The sequence below is a fragment of the Taurulus bubalis genome, assembly GCF_910589615.1.
Source record: "Taurulus bubalis genome assembly, chromosome: 13".
Lineage (NCBI taxonomy): Eukaryota > Metazoa > Chordata > Actinopteri > Perciformes > Cottidae > Taurulus > Taurulus bubalis.
In genome coordinates, this window is record NC_136601.1 from 19,019,194 (window position 1) to 19,040,675 (window position 21,482).

The window sequence follows — 21,482 nt, forward strand, 5'->3', positions numbered from 1 at the left end:
GCATGTCTGATCTCATTTGGGCTGACCCTGTTCGAGGCGCACTACGTTAATTTGTTTTGATTGATCCTAAATGCTTGTTATCGGAGGCAGAACATTCATACGGATACAGCAGGGCTGGATATTTCAAATGATTAGATATCATTTGGAACCTGTATCAATCAACCTGGCGTATCAATTAAGGACCCACAAAGTTACTGTTGTGATAGCGCACATTCACCTGAAATGTGACCCAACCATCATCAAGTAATGTGTAATAAAAAAATCGAAAGACATGGATTCTGTACTCAAGCAAATACCGTTTCCCACTAATTGTTTACTGCATCCCCTTTGCAATAGCAGATGGTGGAGGGACTAAAAGGTTTTATGTAAATACCAAGACGTGTTTATCCTCTTCAGTAAAGCAATTAAGAATACACAAGCCACCTCAGATGTTTATTGTAATTAAACCAAGTTGTCATAATTGCGGCGGCCATGCAGTAAATGCTTTAAACTGCTTACAGAGTCTGTCACAGGTGTCGGTTCACCAGGTCAAACTCAGACAATGACGGTCTCCTCTGAATAGTTTGTGAAGATTCACAAGTTCCTAATAGGTCTCCTTCTTCACAGAGGACGTTTTGACATGTCACGGTAGGAAAAGCACATGTGTAAATAACACAATTAGTTAGCTGCTTCAGTTTCATGGTCCTGGTGGTGTGCATGCCGGCTCGCTGTCACACTGTCACGGCTCACTGGGACACTGTTAATGTTATTAGTGAGACCTGTGCTTTCACTGCTGTGACAAGTCAAAATGTCTCCTTAAAGCATTGTCAAAATAAAAATTATATCTGATATATTACTTGAGTATTTTCTTTTTTTATGACATTTCTAATCTGCAGGATTTCCAGAAATATGTTCTTGTTTGACAGTTGCTGTAGTTGCTTAGTTACTTTGCACACAGAAATACTCACTGTGTGCATGAAAACATGTGTTGCTTATAGGCTGAAATACCCACAAGTATATACAGTTATTATACTTAGCACTTCCTTGATGAGCAACAACATGAAAAAAAGAATGCTTCCCAATTAATTCATAATTCATCACAGCGGACAGTCCTTTGAGTAAAATCTTAAATAAAGGAGTAATGAATATTAGTGTGCCTCTACTGTTTCAACAGGTGTTACAACAAAATATCTCTAAGTATTGGACCTAATTGGAACTCTAACACTCTAATGAGTAAAATGAGCAGCCATGACAGCGTGTGGCGCCCACAGAAGAGGTGTGTGTGGTGTGGTGTGAGCAAAGGCTCCAGAAGTAGAGGGGTCAGGAAAAGGTGAACACGCCCACTTTATCCCCTGGCCAGATTTGGCAGATGTGATCCCCTGAGATGATCTCTAGTCTAACTAGTATTTCTAATAGCATGATCGTATGATACTTCAGGCATGATTGCGTATGTTTTCTCACAGTCTATAGGTCAAAGGGTTTTAGTTAACATAAAACCTATGAATGAATATTAGTGCCTGTTAACTCTATTCCTCATTTGAACTTATTCACAAGTAAACAAATCAGTAATCATTTATTTCACGACATGTTGTTATTGCACAGCCAATGATAAAGATCAGGTCAGTGCGCCACAGCAGCAGCAAAGTAGCTGTAAACTGATACGGATCCTCTGAGGTTTTTTTTTTACACTGAATCACCATTTCCTCAGAGCTCACAGTGACTTCCTATTAATCAAGATCTGGAGACAGTCTGATGAATTCACAATCATGTCAAGAATCTACATTTGAAATGTGGCTGATTTATCATTTGGTTCCCTGTCACGCGTTGTCAGGCAGCCCTCGCTATGAATTTCCACTCCGTCGTCCTCCCCTCGCGTGTGCTCGGCTATACAATGGGTACAAAAGCCCCCCGAGTGCGGTCCTATTGTACGGCTCTATGTCCTCTATGAGTTCACAGGTATTCACAATATTTCCATTTCGCTAGAGGGGATTAATCAGGCCATTATAATTTGTTCCCTGAAATTTGTCATGTCTGTGTGCGCCGATGCTCGATGTTCTGGAACCGCACAAGCATCGACTCCATCAATCAGTATTACCACGGTAACGTTGCGAGGGCTTCACTTCCCCCGCGGCCAGTGGAGGGGAAAGGCAATTATGCAGGTAGCATATGAGGGAGAGGGAGGCAGAGACAGAGCTAGAGAGAGAGAGAGAGAGAGAGAGAGAGAGAGAGAGAGAGAGATAGAACACCTGAATGGCGACAAAGGGATAGACGGGAGGAGACCGTGTTTATTCCTCACACTACTAATGGTTTTCTGTTTGTACTAAGCCTGTTTGGTAATTGGTATTATCTGATCGACTGTGCTCTGTGTGCACAAACGGCCTCCTTGGGTGTATGACACTGAATGATACAAATTTTAAGTGTGACCATCTGCAGTTCCTTTCCATAATTTGGGAACTGCAAACTGCAGAGTACTGAGTACAAAACAATACTGCAAACTGATTTGATCATTTTACTTGTCCCTAGGCATCGACTATTTTCCATTCAATTCACTACAGTTATTTAAATATCAAACAAAAAGAAAAAACGAACACTATCCATTATTTCCTTTATAAGAATATATAAATATCAACTTGGAGATCCTTGAAAATTGCAGTGAACAATAGTAAACTAACGTCATGTTTAAAATATGTCTGTAAGTGGATATGAAATGAAAATTACTTTTTACATTTGATTAATGTCATTTTAAATGATTTTCTATAATTATGTAAAAACATCATGATATATATGTATATTCAAAATCCCTTAAAGGACTAACAAGATCTCTTGTCAGTATTTTCAAAAGTCCCAATCTTCTACTTCTAAAAAACACAGACCTCTTTCGGCAGACCTGCTAAATCAATTATAGGGGAGAGTAATTAAGCCACATGTCAATAACTCATCCCAATTAAGGCGCAGAGCAGAAATCAGGCATTCACTGAGTCCAGACATTTATGCTCCTATCGATTCTGTGCTAATGCCAGGCATTTGTCCAAGGACCGGTAGACGTCCAGCGTCTGTCAATCAACAAGTGCTGTGATCAAGTGTGCAGATAAAGCAAGTAACAAGCCCAAATGCCAGAATCCATTACTGATTTCTACATGTGACATACAATGCATCACTTCTGCACAACTGGGGGATCACATTAAGAGAGATGGGAGGACAATCCTCACACTGTCTAGCGCTTTATGCATTAATTTATGAATTAATTTGTCTTTTATTAATGAAGGATGGGAAACAATAGCACGCTCAATTGGTGTAGTCTGCCCTTCTTTTATGCAGTTTAGTGTTCCAAAAGGCAAATAACTGGAAAATCTCATAGGATTGTGTTAATGCGTAATAATTATTGGATGCCTGGTGTAGCGTCCGGAAGAACTTAGTCAAACAACTTCTCTCGTTCTCGGAATTTATTTTCCTTGATCACAAATAAGATAATTATTAATTATTATTAATCGCGATAGCAGACAGTCGTCCAGTCAACCGTTCACCGTCCAAAAACACACCGAACAGACGGAAAGGTCGGCTCTTTAATACACGGTTTTCCGTCATGAACATCTAACATTTCTATTGGCTCTAACAATTCTAAGAGGAGGAGAATCGTGTCCTCATCTTTTCTCACAAGACTGGAACGTGCAACGACCAGTCTGCTTCTCTAATGTCAACATACTGATAAACAGGTGTGAGTGTTGAAGTGCGCAGGAGTGTGACTAACTTCCCTTGAGAACTGGACATTTCATAGACACAACCAACTCCAGCTGCATAGCTGTGTTATACTGACCTCGCTAACCTGAACTTTAATAGACATGAAGAGTAATGAGAATAACAGCAGAATATAAGGATTTATATTAACAATTGGGAGAATTCTTTTAAAAATCTGAGCTCTTGGTTTATCTTTCTTTCTTTACATAGAGTACGCTACTAAGAGCTCAGACCAGCTCAGAATAAAACACTCCTCCTCCTGTGTCCTGTTTTATTGTGTTTCCGACCCAAAAAAAGACATTTCTGTTTTACTGCCATTAAAACGAACAATTACAGTATATATTGAGCTACTGTTTCTGATGAACTAGCCTCTCAGTGTCAACAAAGCAGGGATGCATTACTGTACTTATCTGTTTTGATACCAAACGCAGAACATATTCATTGATTGACTTATTTGCCAGATAAAGATTGACAGCTCTTGTGTATATGTTAGGGTTTCTTCAGACAGTAAAATATTAAAATTACAGTACCTTGATTGATTTTTGGCGACCACCACCCTAGCGCTAGCTTATGACATTTTTGTGGCTAACGCGTTAGCAAGTATTCTGCTACTCACGCATCTGGCTGACACAAAGCAACTTTAGAGTTCATTTAAAAGGCGTGTTTGTGGCCACCTGACATCTATAAGTCCAATACTTGCCGACCCTTGCTCTGTTTTGGTGCTGGAGAAAATATGTAGCTCTTTAGCTAGCGTTAGAGAAATGACTGAATGAATGCTAATTTTGTATGCTTGCTGTTTGGCACCAGGCAGATAGCTTACAGTTTGTTTATGATGACTTATTTGTTGTAATTAGCTGCCTTTTGGGGTGGATGAAAGCAGTAAGAATACCAAAAAGGATTTGGGGGGTCAAACCACAACAATTAGCTAAACAAAGGCACAGTTTTTTCCTGTCGGCAGTCTTTCTTCTTACCGGCCACTCCCCTGCACACTTCATATTTAAACACTCATGCCACTTAAGATACACTTTAACTTAAACACACATGTCACTTTAACATACACTGACATTAACGATATATGTTTGTCTGAGCACTTTATCTTATACTTGATTTAATATCATTGCACTGTTGTTGTCATTGATTGTTGTTTGTCTCGTCTAACGTCTCATGTATAATGTATGCACCTTCCGTCTAGAAAAATTCCTCGTTTGTGTAGACATTCCTAGCAAATAAATGGTTTCTGATCCTGATTCTTTCTGATTCTGGTAGAGCTACAGTGTTTGGTAATGATTTGTTTGAAGCACTGTAAGATGCACAGAGTGGTTTCATTCAAATATATTGAATAATTCAGGTTGAGTAGGGAATGTATCACAAAATATGACTAAATTGTTGTGATATGAATGTTGGACCATACCCAGCACCATTCCCACTATACCAGTGTTATGCTTAATGTCAATAGTTCCTGTTTCCCCCAGAGCTATGGCCGGTTGACATTATATTCTACTCCACATCTACTTTTCGGCCTGTTTGACATATTTAGTTCCTTTGTCACCTCTGCAACATGTTTTTCTTTTTTTTTGTCATATAGTTTGGCCTCCAGCAGTATGACGTATGCAACTTGACAACACAAGTGCGGTGGCTCAATTATAGCTGTAACACGCTGGGGACTTTTCCTTTTTTTTCTTCTCCCCTCCTCACTCAATCTAGTGAAACCAGCATATTTTGATGGATTAACCTCATTATACTCTTCACATAGACTTCTATAAAAAACCCTCAGACAGACACTCGTGATCCATAATGGAGACATCTTTAGGGACAAAAAGACGGCGTATTTCCTTCTTTCTGTTATAGTGTCTGTCTGATAGTGGTGATATTTTTAACCTGGAACAACACACTCTGTGATTGTTATTACTCTACTAAGCGCCATTAAATATTTAGCCATTGTTACCAATGCTATTCTGAGATCTATTTGCATTCATCAAAAGTTTAAAAAAAGATTGCATGGCACTCATTACATATGGGACACTACAGACAAGCACACACACACACACACACACACACACACACACACACACACACACACACACACACACACACACACACACACACACACACACTGAAGTGTGCACTATGAAACAGGCTGGTGAAATATGCATCAATCAAATGTGGTCTCACACACGGAGAATAAAATGCCAAAAGATGAAAAGACTGAAGGGTTGTAATGAAAGCCCGCCCAACCATTTATCTTTAAACTAACCCCTAATCGTGTTGAACAAAGGCAATGAAAATGGACCATAATGCCTGTATTTATTGGACATCCATCAACCATTCGATAACCTTTCACTTCTTGCATCTTCTAAATTTCTTTTTCAGGGAGAAATGTGTTCATGGCTGCCTTCGCGTGGTGGTAACATAATAATTGGGGGAAGTGATTTTTAACTTAAAACTAAGAATCGTGCCCTGGTCTGATAAGTAAGATCATCCTTAATCCTAAATTGTGTCAAAGGCAGGATTTACTACTTCATATTCTAAACATGGTGTGGTTTGCAATCAATCTCACGTGAACATCGGCACTCGGCAGTGATGATTTGTCTTTCAGTGTGTACAAAAGCACAGGGGCTTGTACCTTTTCTTCAGGAAATAATTGGATGTAGCCATCTGTAAATACATGGTTTAAATCATAACCCTCCTTATCAGCTGCTCGCCAGTCCAGCACCATGTGAGGGGAGGGGGAGCGTGCAGAGCGAAAGTCCTCCCTCACATTCAGAACTCTAAAATGTTGTATCAAATCGAGCCAGATTCTCCAGTAAATCCTGGCAATATTAAGCCCATTATCCAGAGTTTACATCCCCATTCTGAAACTTCTAAAACTCTGGCAATGTTTTGCTTGCAATCCAAATGGCTGGCCATGTGCTTCCAGCTCCAGTGATATCAAAGTGCAGTAATCCCTGGTGGAGATGTTGCTCTCCATTTATTGTTTTTGTATTTTCTAATCCTGTTTTAGAGATTAAGCAAAGGCAGGAATGACTCATTCTCGTAACTGTGCTAAAACTGTAAGACTTGTTGTAATCAAGAGCAGATTTTAAAAACAGGAGCATCATCATTATTGGTCTTTTTACTACTGACTGCATCATCTGATCTCATCTAAACTACAGTACATATTCATTACAATGGTGTACGGAAACCTGTCAATCACCAGCTTTAACTGCAGTTGGTTGTACATAATTGCAGTGATTCTCCCTTGATGCTAGAAAGGCCGAATTAAAATGTTCTATTCAAAATTAAGCACATTTTGTGTTTTATTATTGACTTGTTTCACATGTCTTCCAATGCAACAGCATGTCAATGATGACTTCAGAGACTAGACTCGGTTCTTTTTGCATTTGGACATCAAATTGAGTAGCTGCCTGGAGCTTTCGGTCATATCGCGTGAGCTTTATCAGCAGAAGGAATTTGTCCAGTTTTTGTCAACAACCCAAAAAAGTACCATTGAGCACTTTTAGCTCAACAGCTTGTCAAATTGGGCTTTTTATGTTGTGTTGTGTGTTTTTTGTTCTTGACCTTGGAAACATCAATAAATGTAAAAATAAATTAGGAAAAAAATAGTTTAAAATCATATAATGAAACAATTTACAGCTTGTCCTTGCTGCTCCAGTACTTGTTTTAGTTCCAGGGTTGTGAATGGGATTGCATTTTTTATTGTTTCAATGTCTATTTTTACCATATGCAGATATTTAAAAACACACACACACACATACACACACACACACACACGCACACACACACACACACACACACACACACACACACACACACACACACACACACACACACACACACACACACACACACACACACACACACACACACATTTACCTGTCCTACTTCACTTCTGGGTAATTGTGTCACTGTTAGGAAATTCATGATTTAAAATATAGGCAAAAAATAAACTCCCTTTTTTCTCTTGCACTGTTTTAAAAATGCAAAGATTATTAACCAGAGAATAGATGCTCATGTTGATATGCGGCGGATAGTAATGTGGATCCTGAATGGATATCCGATCCCGTGCGTCTCCCGAGGGACCTGTGGGTGCGCTCTGAGGGTGCACACTGCAAAAGATATTCAGCCCACAAGTCAACCAGGGAAGAAGTATAGAGTGGGCGTGTTATTGTGTGTTCTTTCTTCAGAAATGATCCTACACTAACCTGAGATAACGACACTTGCTTCCTGTGCATTTTGTGTTCGTTTTGTCGTGTCATTTCCTTTATGAGCGATCGGCTCCTGCTCTACCCTGTTGCATTGACACTTAAATCCGGACATGTCGAGAAAAGAACCAAAAAAAAAAAACGCAAACAATTAAGAAACAAAGTGGCATCCCCTCCGCTGGATGGAACGAAACCCCCTGTTGTTTGAAGATAAAAACACATTTAAATTGACATTTTAGCTCAACAGCTTGTCAAGACAAGCAATTTGTGTTGTGTTTTTTCTTTCTTTTTTTTGCAGTGCGGCTAATGCTGAAGTCATTCTCCGTCTCGTACAACAGCAGTCAAGGACGAGGGAGCATCAGCAGAGAGAGAGAGAGAGAGAGAGAGAGAGAGAGAGAGAGAGAGAGAGAGAGAGAGAGAGAGAGAGAGAGAGAGAGAGAGAGAGAGAGAGAGAGAGAGAAAAGAGGAGAGACAGAACGGTGCCTCCTCTCGCCATTGCGATAACTGTCTCGGTGCTGAGTCCATGTCGGTGTGCACGCTGCTCTTCTGAAACAGGACACGCGTGAGGAGGAGGAGGAGGAGGAGGAGGAGGGGATTTTAACTTCACACACGGACACATCTATGCTTGGATTTCGGCTCTTTTCCCCTTCACCAATGCAAAAGGAAATATGCAGCGAAGCTTCACCATTCTCTACACCAGTTTACTGGGGGTGTGCTTGGGATCAAGCTCAAGTTTCCCAAGTAACATCAATATAGGTGAGAAACGACCTTTTGTCGCCTCTTTATCTCTTTTAAATGTATATATTTAGATATGTGTGTGTTTGTGTTATCCTGCTGGGTCCAACATTAACTCCTGCTTCTTTGCTGCTCAACAGGAGGCTTGTTCCCAATCGAATCGCACGAATATGAGGTGTTTCGTTTCGCCCTCTCTCACCACCAGGACATCCCCAAACTGGTGCCGCAGGTGGATATGGTCAAGATGGGGAATAGCTTCTCCATGACATATGCCTGTAAGTAGCCCCATTACATCTCACTGGGAGCAGATCAGCCTGTAAATGCCGGCGCTCAACATGTTTCTTTGTGTTTTATTCTTCTCCATCGCCCTCCATCTGTACATCGACTTCGTAAAGAGCGCGTATAACTCCACGGGTACACAACCTGCGCAGGTTATAATCGCATATATAATATAGGCCCACTGCAAAGACCCGCGTGCGTTATAGGTTATATATCTCAGTAACTGTTGCGTGGGACCCAGATGGACTTATTTCCTCCGCTTTCTTCCGCGTGATTGCAGCGCTATTTTGTCGCTCCGGGGGGTGAAAAAACCCACGGGGATTGCAAAGCAACCTCTGCAGCAGAGATCCTATACAGTCATATAAGATCAGTTTTTTTTTTTATAGCTATGATCTGCAAACGGCTGCGCGCCTTTCCGTCTGTAAACCGAGGGAGAAAAACAAAAGAGCCAGGGCGCTGATCGACGAAGCGAACAAAGAGGGGAAACGACTCTAAGTGCATTTCATAAGTAGCCACGGAACACAATACGATTATCTTTTTTCTTTTTTTTTTGAGCACACATTAATAAACCCTCCCTCCTAAAACCTCGACAAAGACATGCGCATACGCACGCTCAATACATAATTCAACTTTTAGGACTTTAGGACTACCATCCTCACCTTAATGATTTTTTTTTTATTAATGTAGCTTTTTCTTTTCTCTTTTCCACAGCTGAGAGCATCTTTAATCAGTTTATGTGAGGGGAAAGTGTTGCTTTTTATATTAAGGTAATACCATGCTATCAACAAGGAAGTAAAATCTTTATATTTATATATATAATAGGTTGGTCAGAGCAGTGGGCACACCACTCTCCTGGGTGATAATGTGTGCCATTACGCCAGCCAAACAATAACTGTGCCGTTGCTGTACAAAAGAAATGCCAGTCTGATGTGTTTCTTCTTTGTTAACCCTGCACTTATCCCTTCTTTGAATTCTGACACAATGTTGTCGCCCTTGAGGCTTTTCAGCCCTGTTTTTCTCATTCCATCCTCGACTCCTCTGAATTTGCCTGTGGCTCGCTCAGTAGTGAAGTCGGACACTTCCAGGAGATACCCTTTGACAACTGTGCCTTCCTGACTCTCTGCCAGGAGTGTGCCTCAGCGACAGACGTTTGATTACTTCTTTCAGACATTGATTTTAGCATTTCCTCTTTGTAGCGTGTCTGGAATGCCACTGGGTTGGATCCATCGCAGATATCAGTCGAGTGGAAAAAAACATGATGCAGTTTCATAAAGACCCAAAATACAAGCACAATGACACTCTGACTGAGTGAGGGGAAGTCAGAGGAAACGAACTCTATTACCTTTTGCATCTTCTGGTTCGGTATGTTGAATAGTTACAGATGTCTGATCAAGGATGAGGCATTTAATACTTTTGTTCTGTCACCACACTCCCCCTGTTGGTGTATTGTTATCTACAAAAAAACAGATCAGCAAAGCTTCATGCCAAAAAGCAAATCCCCAAATCCTACACAGTAGGAAAATAAACATTATCTGTGATAACTGATTACTCCTATTAGCAGCAATCGAAACCCTAACCAAGTAGTTTTGTTTCCTAAATCGAACCATTTGTTTCACTGCGACTTTGTGAGTTTCAGCAAGCGTGATACAAAGCTGATATGAAACACATTTATGTTTTTGGTTGAGAAGCGTCAGTGGTCAACATATCCCGTTGTTTGCAGAAACGTACAATGGAAAGATTTCTTTTCTGGGTTTGGAGACCACAGGTTGCTTGAGTCAGGCATCATGGGCCTTGCTGGCCACTCCCCTAAGGTAGCTGCTGTAGAAACTTGGACCAGTGTGACCGACTAGTCGGAACATAAAGCGTGGCAAGTCTGGCAGTGGGTTATGTCTTCCGCGGGGGTTGTTCTTTGTGTTCATGTAGTGCCAGTCCTCATGAGTCGTCAACTCAGCCAACTGGGCGCCGCTAAAGGATCACATTGTTCTAGCAGAGGAGTTTACTGCTGTTTTTATGGTGGAACCCTAGATCTTCTTGAGAGGAATATGACTTCAATCTATCCATCAAGACTTTATGTGACCGGTAAGGCAACTGAGACTATAACTGATATCTCCTCTGGGTCAGTGAACTCTGCTTGCCGGGTCCCACAGATGTTGGATTGGGTACTTAGCTTGGGTGGTAAAAGGAGCGATATACCCAGAGGAGTCATATTAGCTCACCAAAGTCCTGTAAATATACTCTGCATGGAGATCAGTGGACTGTGGATTGACAGAAGGCCGTGATTGATCCAAAGGTCAGTGCGGGTTGATCTGACATCTGCAGGAAGACGGCTGATGACAGACGGGTTGTTGTTTGCCCGCTGCTGCAGTTTGAAGCCAGCGGCCAGGAGATAGCAAAGCTTCACCACCAGGGCTTTGGTCTTAGTTGCCAACATTAAATAACTTTTCCAGTGTGCATAGCCATGGCTTGGGGACTGGATCCTGGGTTGGGTTTAACTCCAGCTCTGTTGTTGTTTTCAAACCCTCAGCTGCTCATCAGCCTTGCTTGCTTGTCTTGAGTTGCTTCATCTTTTTATGGACTGCTCTGCTGTTAGATACAGTTCCATAATCGTTCTCCTTATTTCATCGCTGCTCCTACTTAAAAATATAGTCACAGGCAAATTCACAAGTCATCTCGGTCAGCTGAATCTCAGCAATTATTAAGACTGTAAGGCAATGATTATTATTGGAAGTGAAGCCTGCACGACAGCATTCATGCCGATAGATATTGTGCCGCTTTACTTTACACACATTGCATATTATTTAGTTCAGTTATCCTACATGTTGATACAAACAGACTTCAGGAAGTCCTCCCTGTCCAGAATGGCTTTGCAGTATGTGTAATTTTGCAGAGATGCGCCCCTCCCTCCAGCCATTTAGGTCTGGGGAGCCAGGCAGAGCTGTGTAATGAAATGTAAACACACGCAAGATGCCCTCATTAATGAGATGGTCCTCTGTTCAGGAGGGAATGTGAAGTGAATATGAGGGTCAGGCGTTTCCAGGGATGTTGCTCGTGAAAAAAGAAACAGGGCGCTTGTAGCAGTGGGTGGGTGGGCCGGGGGGTACAATGATGTCTTAGTCACAGCGTGCACCCAGTGGAGGGACAGCAGCATACATGCAGTATGAGTAGGATTTGTCAGTTGCGGTTTGCAAGTGCAACATTGAAAGTTGGACCCTCCTCCCCGGTTTAACGCCAGTGAGTGGCGTCCAACCCCAGATTCACTCTCCTTTTTTGCCTGTGCATCCACCATTTTTGGAATTTAAGAACACTACATTTTGTCATAGAGGCTGACGTCCCCAAACACAGCGAAATAAGACAATATAGGCAGGAGGCTGTGTCTCTGTCTATAACTCAGTCTTGTCTTATCTTTTTACTCAGTTAATTGGTAGAGTTTCTTCCAAAAAGCATTTAAAATGTAAGAGCAGATCTTTTGTAAAAGTACCCACAAAGATCAAGTATCTTGGCCTGAAATAATTCAGGAAACTCCCATAAACTGATTATTTGATGAGGGATGCTCGCCAATATTCAGGTCTTACTCGAGCGTTACTAGATCCAGTATACTTCAGTACATCCACGGATTTTCCCTCCATCCAGTCATCACCCTCTCGGTTTCCCACACGATGCCATCAAATATGACATCTCTTCTTCGACGCATCACTCATATCAATGCGGCGCATGGCTGTGATGGTGGACTGTGGAACGAGCGTGTCAGAGAGATTCGCAGTGGATGGAGACGGCTAAAATGAAAGTGTCACCTCTTCCTGCTCCGCGTCACTCGTCCTGAACGAGTTTTAAGATGTGGAGGCGACAGGCACGTGTTTGTGAGGAAGGAAAGAAGGGCTCCGGGGCCTGCTTATAATGAGTCAGATGAGAAAAGCCGTCTATTCCTGGGTTCGTATTTTCGTGCGGAGGAGTGTTTGCGTACGTGTGCGTATATGTTTCCCATTCTGGCATCTGTGTAGGACGTCTCGAGTGAGTGACAGTTCACCTCTGTTCGCGTGTGCGAGAGTGGGAGCGTGCCCGGGGGCTCTTGGGGTCCACGAGTGTGAAAAGCAGCGGGTGAATGGGCCCTTGTGCACAGCGATGAATGGAGCTCCGGATGAGGGTGATACTCATCAGCTGGCTCTTATGACTAGCCACTTCCTCCAGAAGAAAGCCCTCCCGACACACACACACACAAACATACTCACACACATGCACTCGCTGGCACCTGCCTAGAGAGCAGGAGAACATGGGGCAGGAGGTTGGCTAGATTAGGGCAAAGGTGAAACGAGAAAACAAAGACGAGAGAGATGGGAAAACATGAAAGAGACATTGACTGTTATTGGCGAAGCGATCCATTTTATTTCCCGCCTGAGGAGCCATCGGGGAAGTAATGACGATGGCAACACTGTCGGCATAAAGTGAGACAGGATACTGGGGCTAATTTGCATTTCTTCTTCCTCCTTTCTTCTGCTCACACGCACAGGCCACGCCATAAAGTGGTAGAACGCCTGTATATTTTTTTTTTAGCTTTTGTTATTGTGGATCACGGCTCTTTTTCTATATGTGCCTTTGTTTTCACGCCGTGAGTGAAAGTGCTTGCTGGACGGGCTCATTTTACATGTTTCCAGTGGTTAAAAATAACTACCAGGGATGCTGTGTGTACATGGAGAATATTAGTCACTGTTCCCCCCAGTTAGATATCACATTACCATAATCTGCTATTGACTTGGTTTGTAATAAGGACGCCAATGAATCGCTATAGCTTCATGTCAAATCCCCTGCAGGCTCACGCCTATATGATCTACTTTTCTCTTTGATGTCCCCCATGTGTGTGGTGAGATTTAGGCTAAGCCTTGGCTATTTTTGGTTCAATATCCTGTGTGCACCTGCAAACTAAATTTTACATTTCAGCCCGTGGGATTTTGAATTATCTGTACATTTAGTTACTAACTCGTTTATTTTATTTTGTGTCCTGGTAATATAGCTTTCATTAAGACTAATTAGTGGTCATGGAATAGACGATTTGGGTTGTCACTGCGATGTAGGCAGCAGTATTTCCCCGGGTCTCCGTGGGTCGTTTAAAGAGGACTTGAAGAAGATCTATGAGGCAGCCATGATCGATGAACTGAGCACAGCACAGAGGCCGATCAATATGGCCCAGATGAGGCGGGGTTGGAGTTGCTTCCCTTCGCGCAGGACTAGAGTGCAGATATGAATAACTGGTGGGTGATGAGATGAATGGCGGTGAGTGTACAAGTCCAGGTCAAGTACAGGATTGGTCAAACGTTGATGGTAAATTAAGGCTAGAAAATCAGTGATGTCAGTGATACTCACGTCTTATATTTTATAATGGCACTAGATGTACTGTATTCATTAAGGTAATTGATACAAATAAAGGGTTCCATGTGTTGCTTCAAGATCCCAAAGATTTGAGTCGAACACTGTCATGTCCTACGCAACTATGTAGTTGTGCTAGGTAGTTTTATCCATCGCTCTCATCAGTAATTTTTGTTGTACTCGCCAATTTGATTTCTAATTAAATTAGGGAACGCTGCATCATCCCTAAAGAGACATCCGACATGAGCAGTCAGGCTGCTTTTTAAATACACCCCTCGGTTACCAAACCAATTTAAAAGAGGAAATGAAGGAACATTATGAAATGCATCAACCAAACGGACTCCCTGATTCAACTTGACAGAACACACTTCCAGGTGTATTCAGTTTTCCCTCAACCTTTTTTGGCGTGTGACCCCTTAAAACAAAGCAGTGTACCTGTGATCCATCGCCCCTGCTTCTCTCTATTGGTAGAAACATCTTTGACCGACCTGAAGAGCTCAAGTTATCCAGTAAATCAAAGCCAAAATGGAGTCCGCCGACTTCAACATTCACCTGGCTTTTTAACTTGTCCTCATCAGACTTGTTCCTTGCTCTTACTGCTAAATATAAATGTGTGCGAGCATGTGGGACTGCTTTGTGAAGTCCTGTGGTCACACAATCGCTAACAAGAGACAGAGCTCGAGCAGCAGATGCATTTAATGTATTATTCAATGCAGCACATCCAATACTATCACTTCACGGAGACATAAGCATTAATATGTAATACTAACTCAGTAGGGGAGAAAAGACAATTGAGCTGCACTTAATATGTTATGCACTGTAATGCTGAAGATTTCTTAGCTCTCCATGGGACCTGGCAGGAGAAACTAAAAATGAAATGATTGTCTCCTGGAGGCTGTATTTGTTACACCTTTGCAGGGACAAATAACACCCCAGAAAGGAGAGTCTAAGCTGGGATGAAAGTGAAGAAGAAGAGGGTGGAGGTTAAGCTGCAATTTCAGAACCGGTAGCTGGTGTCACTGAGTGCTCTGGGGTTTTGTATTTATTGTCTAGATACTGTGTCAGTCAGTGAGGTACAGCTGTGGCGACGGTCTTCAACGGTGCACACATGTTCAGAGGGATTACCGAAGGTTCAGCGCGTTATTGAAAAAGGCGGACGAAAAGCAGATCACCGCTCCATCCCGACTGTTCGGGACATGACAGTTATTTGTCGAGGAGAAAGTGAAGAGAATGGGCTATCGGAGACCAAAAAAACAAAAGAAACGGATGGTTGTTCTCTTGGGCTAGAGTCTGGCAGGTGCTGGTTTGATGAATGAGACGGCTTGGATTTCTTTTTCTTTTTCTCCGGGAGCGCCAGAGATAGAGAATGGCCCATAGCAATCAATGTAGATCAGCCAAAACTGCTCCCCAAGCAGCTGAGTGATGGAGTGTGGAGAAGAAGGGGGATGGAGATTGTTTTGGTGGGATGTGTGTGTGCCTGCATTGCTTTGTGAAGGACAGGAGGAGGGAAGGTGCACGGGGTGAGAGAGAAGAGGAATGGTTGGGAAGGAGAAAAAAAAGCAACCTGTCATTTAAGCTCCTCACCCGCTGAATGACCTCTTCTTCTTTCTTTCTTTTACCCCAACGGCCATTTAGTTCCTTGAGGTTTGAGAACTATTTCGTGCTGAAAAGACACGTCTTCATCCCGCATACACTTCTAGCTCAACACATAAACACACACACACACACACGCATACATACACACACACTGTACTGATGGCTGTGTTTCTATTTGTTCTCCTCATTGTCTTTCTAAGCCCGCTCAGAGTCCTTCTCTGTATTCATACCAGCTCACCAAGTATTTAAAACAAATCTGTCGTCTCTGGAGGTAACGGCAGCTGGGACGTGGAGGTCTGAGCTGAGACGCGTGGGACTGGCAATTACAAAACAATGTGTTCGGCGATGAGGACCAGGATTTGTGCCGCGGGGTGGAGGGACGAGCGCCGGATGGTGGCAGCTGTCATGTTGTTGCGGCAAAGACAGGATCGGGTTCCTCTTTTGTCGCACGGTACATCTCGGGAGCTTCTGTGTTCTTTAATGAGGAACAATGTCTACAAGCATATTAACCGCTGTGACACAGTGTAGCTGCTCTCACAGTGACAGCACAAGGCTGCTGTTGTTCGCAGCACTTAATAACTGCCTTGCCGTGACATCAGACCGCCAACAGTTGTCGAAAGTTGGTGAAACGAAGAAAAATGATGAGAGGACAGTATGACAATGTGTACCATGAGGCAATATGAATTTGTCTACTACCACAGATTAGATTGTATTACTCTTATATCTGTCAAACAGTTGAGCCTAATGTTAGAAATCTGTGAGTCAGACTAATACAAGATGATATTGGATATCTGCTGTAAATAATTGACCGCTTTCCAAGTCGTGTCACTGGAACACAGACTGGCCAATTACAGCGTAGCCTCAGCCAGCTCCAACAAGGCAGCTCCGCTCCATAAACTCTAATGCCATGGTTTCAGATGTTCTTCATTTTCAGGCTCGGCTCCCTGGATTTGTAGCTCGTCGTAGTCAAACGTTGTGTAGGAGTGACACTTGTTACCCGGAGATGTTGGAAGGATGTATACATTTCTAAAATGTTACATTCCTACATAAAAACCTGTACCTTAGCAGAGTACGTGCGCTCATCATTAACTAACTAGCGCTTGCACCTCTATGCTACCGTAGCTACTGAAGGTACACACATGCTGCTTATAAAGACACACCCGGCTTTACAGGAACAGTGTTGTTCCTCAATTTCCTTGTCTTCAGCACGATCACCAGGTGATGCGGTGGTCCACTTTCACACTGTAAGCTACAGTTAGTGACAGTGTGGGCTCCATTTGAGGGTGGAACTTAGCGAAGGGTAAATTGGCTGTTTGCTAAGCCCTGTCCACCAATTAATTCATGTTGCTATGTTCTGTCCTGGCACAGGAGATAGTTTACAATGATATCTGTTGCAGATTTGCTTGAAATTCAAAGAATAATTGAAGCAAAGGGTCCTTGACTTCAAACAAAGGTGGCTTGTTTAATTACGTCCTTACACTTTTGCTCTTGTCTTTTGTGACAGCACCCTCCAAATGTTTTAGATATTACACTAACTACAAGCCCCATGCACATCATTTCAACATGAGCAGAAATACAAAGACTGACTGGCCTAGCATGCCTGGTTACAGTTGCTATGGCTCTGATTGGACATTTGCAGTTCGGCGGGAGGCTTTCAGCAAACTGTTACATCAGGAAGATGAAGTACCTCTGTCAAATGTTTTGTTTACTGTTATTTACCAACATATACTCATATCTGGTCATTGCAGCTATAAACAGTTTCTCTCGCGATTGACAATTAACAATAATCTTTATAATAATAAATGTATCAAACAAAATTGGCAACTAAGCTTCTCAAATGAAATAATTGACTTGAAGACGTCATCTTGGGGAATTAATAATATATTATTGTTCTATGTATTTTGGATTAATCACATAAATAATCTACAGCTTGTCAGCAATAACAGCCTATAGTTGTAAAGAAATGAATCCAACGTTCCTGGTGCTGCTTATAGATTCTGCTCATGTCTGCTCAACGCTTAATTTCCCACTGGCTCGGCAGGAATCTTTGTTGAAGACAATTTAAAAAATGTATTTAGCAGTTCCTCACGAATTAGCATGCAGGTTGTGTGGTTGCCTCTTCCTGTCCACATATCCACCTTCAGCACTTCTTCTGTTCGAGAAGGAGTGTGAGCGGGACCGTCCCTCTGCACCTGTCGACACTGATACGCAGATGGGGAGATAATTGCGATGGGATGATTGTTAAGGAGATAATTGGAGTTTTCATACCCCCTGACAGGAGCTGGTCTGCGCTTGGTTTCTGACCCGGTGCCCAGGTAAGCATTTATTCTGCAGACGGCAGGGCTCTGCAGCGAGCCAGATGGAAAACGTGTCGAAACAGCGAGGAGGAGAGACAATGGCCTTGCGTGAAAGGGTTAGAGAGTGAGACACAGGCGGAGAGAGAGATGTGTTCGGAGCCGAGGGGAGTGCTCTCACACCCTCGATTACCCATTTAATGAGGCGATGCAGTGCCATTGTTTTATTACTTAGGAAATAGGAGAAATCTAGATTTCTCCGTGTGGTCCCTGTTTCCCCACTGCTAGGCTGGCATCTGTTCCCTTTGTTCCCAGCAGTCCCTCTATCATCTCCTCTCACAGACACTAATGCTTCTGTTTCTTCTCCTCTCCGGCTTTGCCCGACGTCCGCCCTCACCTACATTTCTTAAGACACGCTTGTTTTTTAGCTCATCCTTATTAACCTTCCATTACCCCCGTTTCGACTAATGTAATCTCTCAAGAGTCTCCAACGCTTCTCGCCATTAATCTAAGATCTGTTTGGCTGGTCAGCTGCTCTGAGCGCTGCTATTCCCAGCGGTGGAAGCTTGAGAGTTTAGAGTCTCCCTGGCTGCCATACTTCTCTATTTTCTTCAGTTTTATTCTTTCCGTCTTCTCATCGACTCCTCATTTGTCTTTTCCTTCCTTTTCTCTATCATTCTCACTCAGATTTGTTTCTCCACATACACCAGTAACAACAGTGACATAAACACAATGTTATTGCTCCTGCACAGGCAGTAAATCTCCCTTAAGCTTGAAAAAGCTAAAGCTGGGGAATAGCGAGCGCACCTCTCTGGAGCGCACCCCTCCATGGGGCATATGGATTCTCTCGGGGGCAGAAAGGCAGTGAGGCAAAGCCCGCCCCCACCGGAAAACCTCGTTTTGTATGTCTTGACTCGGTATTACAGAGTATGCATGGATGAGATCATCTTTCTGCAGGAGCCTACATTGACACGTTATCATGGAACGAATAATTTTCAGAATTGATTGCAATTCGTTTGTAGGAGATCCAGCAGAAAACTGTTCTTGCAGTAAAACCCTCCTACTCAGTAATGTCTGGAGACATTCATGCAGATCCACATCGGTTCTGGGTCCCCTCTTGGTCTCTGCCCACCGAATAGAAGCAGAGTTAGTGTATGTGTATGGCTGAACAATTAATTGCATCCAAATCAACATTGCGATACGGAGTCAAAAAAATTAAAAAAGCTGCGATTAATACAAAAAAAGAGGGATTTTCTTTTTATGCCACACAATCCAACCAACCAGAGGGTCTTAACGCTGCCTCCCCCTACACGGTAGAAGAACACTATGCAATCCACATTAAATGTCATTGTTATAGGAGTAGCACAGCTCCTTTGGGGAACAGTTCAGTGTGTCGTCGAGCGAGAGGAGAATGGAATTAACAGTACAGTGTAGTCAAGTGGTGGCAAATATACAGTCTAGGTTTCAGTTTGCTTCTGAATAAAAGCTGCTCAATTCCCAATTAAAGTCCTGTGTCTTGCTTCCCGCTTTCTGGGGGAAGCAAAGGGCCCTGACGCGTCAACCTTGGCAAAACAAAGTCTCCCCTGTGCTTCCCGACCTGCAGCCGGGATTGTTTACAACAGGAAAAGTGTGCACTTTAGTTTGTGTGGTATTGTTACTGTAACAGGAGATCAGTAAGGTTCATATTTATTTGTCTTGTATTAAAGTCCACAACAGGCCTGTTTGCTTTTTTCAGATTTTATTCAAGTAAAGGCATGATACTGAATTGAAATCGCAATATTGGTCTAAAACTTGTTTTAATCGCAATTAGATTATTTTCCCATTCTGTTTATCCACTTCTAGCGCTGTATGAGTCATTCTGTGTTGGAGTGCTCACGAGGGATTATTCACAAGTACAAGCTGTGTGAGCTCTCTTGTCAAACCCAGCAAGAATATTTTTTTATTATTTTTAATTTTTTGGGTTGAGGCGGGTGCAGGTAGCAAATGTCTTCGTGTGGATCGGCTATCGACTTCTTTTGCCCTGCCGCTCATTAACGTAGCTGATTAGCTCTCCGAAAGATGGATGGGACCGTCGGGACTACAACATGCTCTCTGTTTTTATTACGCACATCATCTGACAGTTATTAGCCATGGGTGGCTGAGTGGAGGATGATTGTGTGCGTCTTCCAGTGTCTGGTGTCAGATGTGTTTATCTCCCCTCAAAGTGCTCTGTGGCTGATTGAGCGACCCTTCACCCTCGTGGAGGTGGTGTCTATTCCCGTCTGATGTGACAGCAACCTCCCTGCTCCTGCCATCCTTCTCATCTTCAGAACGGACACCTTGAACTAAATATGGAAAAGATAGTAAAGCGTATCTCCTTGTGAATGTGAGTCTTCACCAGCCAAGGAAAAGAACTGTAGGCCAGCCAAAATGAACACCTGTGTTCATACCTGCACTGCAGATTCTGTTTAAACGTATATACATATATATATTATTTTGGCGGGGTATTTTATGCCTGTCCTAGATAGCTAACAATTCACAGATGACAGGAAATGAGGGGATAGGTAGAGATGGAAATTGACATGCGAAGGTGCCCAAGCAGACTGGATCCAGGGACCTTCTGGTTCACAGTCGGCGCCGTGACCCTGAAGCCCAAACCTGCAGTGGTGAAATAAGCACCTACAAGATGTGTTTGGCTGCACATGGATAGGCTTTATGCAGAAATCCTTCTGTGCTGAAAGATTTGTGGTAGAACATTGTACATTGCGCTGCTCTTCAGTAGAGTAATGTTCACCTTATGAAACATGAAGTTGAGCATACTACTATCTGCTACTACATTGTTTGCTAGCATGGCTAAACAACAATGAATGATCTGCTTCCAGCCTCACAGATTTAAAGATTTGCTTTTATATCAGGATGATTATATCTCTGTGGTTTTAGAAAACAACAAGACTTTTGAAGCGGTTGCCTTGGGGTGTGGAGATTGTGACATACAGACTAAATGATTAATTGAATAATGGAAAAGTAATTAGATTATGTTGATGAGGGAAAGTAATAGATAGTTGCAGCCCTATAATATAGTGTCCTTGCCACATTTTGTGAGCAGTTTTGACTGAAAAAGGAAAACAGATTTGACCTCCTCGGGCATCAGCCAGAAATCTGTATTTGTGTGTAAAGGTGACATTGGATGGAAAAACATAAACCCGGGTGGAGTAATAGGATTGAGACTCACTGAATGAAGGTGGTGCGTGACTCCAGGAGTCAATCTGGCAGGGTTATGGGAAGGAGGAGGACAGTTGGACTGGATTCAGCTGTTCACTTTTTC

General features: G+C 42.7%; 1 protein-coding gene across 1 annotated transcript in view; it reads left to right on the plus strand.

Annotated features, from left to right (window-relative positions):
* Positions 1-8,584: 8,584 nt before the first annotated feature.
* The window catches only part of gria1a (glutamate receptor, ionotropic, AMPA 1a), a gene marked incomplete at both ends in the record, with an annotated part of 63,840 nt that continues 50,942 nt past the window's right edge, over positions 8,585-21,482 (plus strand). Inside the window, 2 exons of the mRNA XM_079228273.1 lie at positions 8,585-8,672; positions 8,792-8,926. Coding sequence (XP_079084399.1) covers positions 8,585-8,672; positions 8,792-8,926 — 223 coding nt within the window. The remainder of the gene's footprint in view (positions 8,673-8,791; positions 8,927-21,482) is intronic.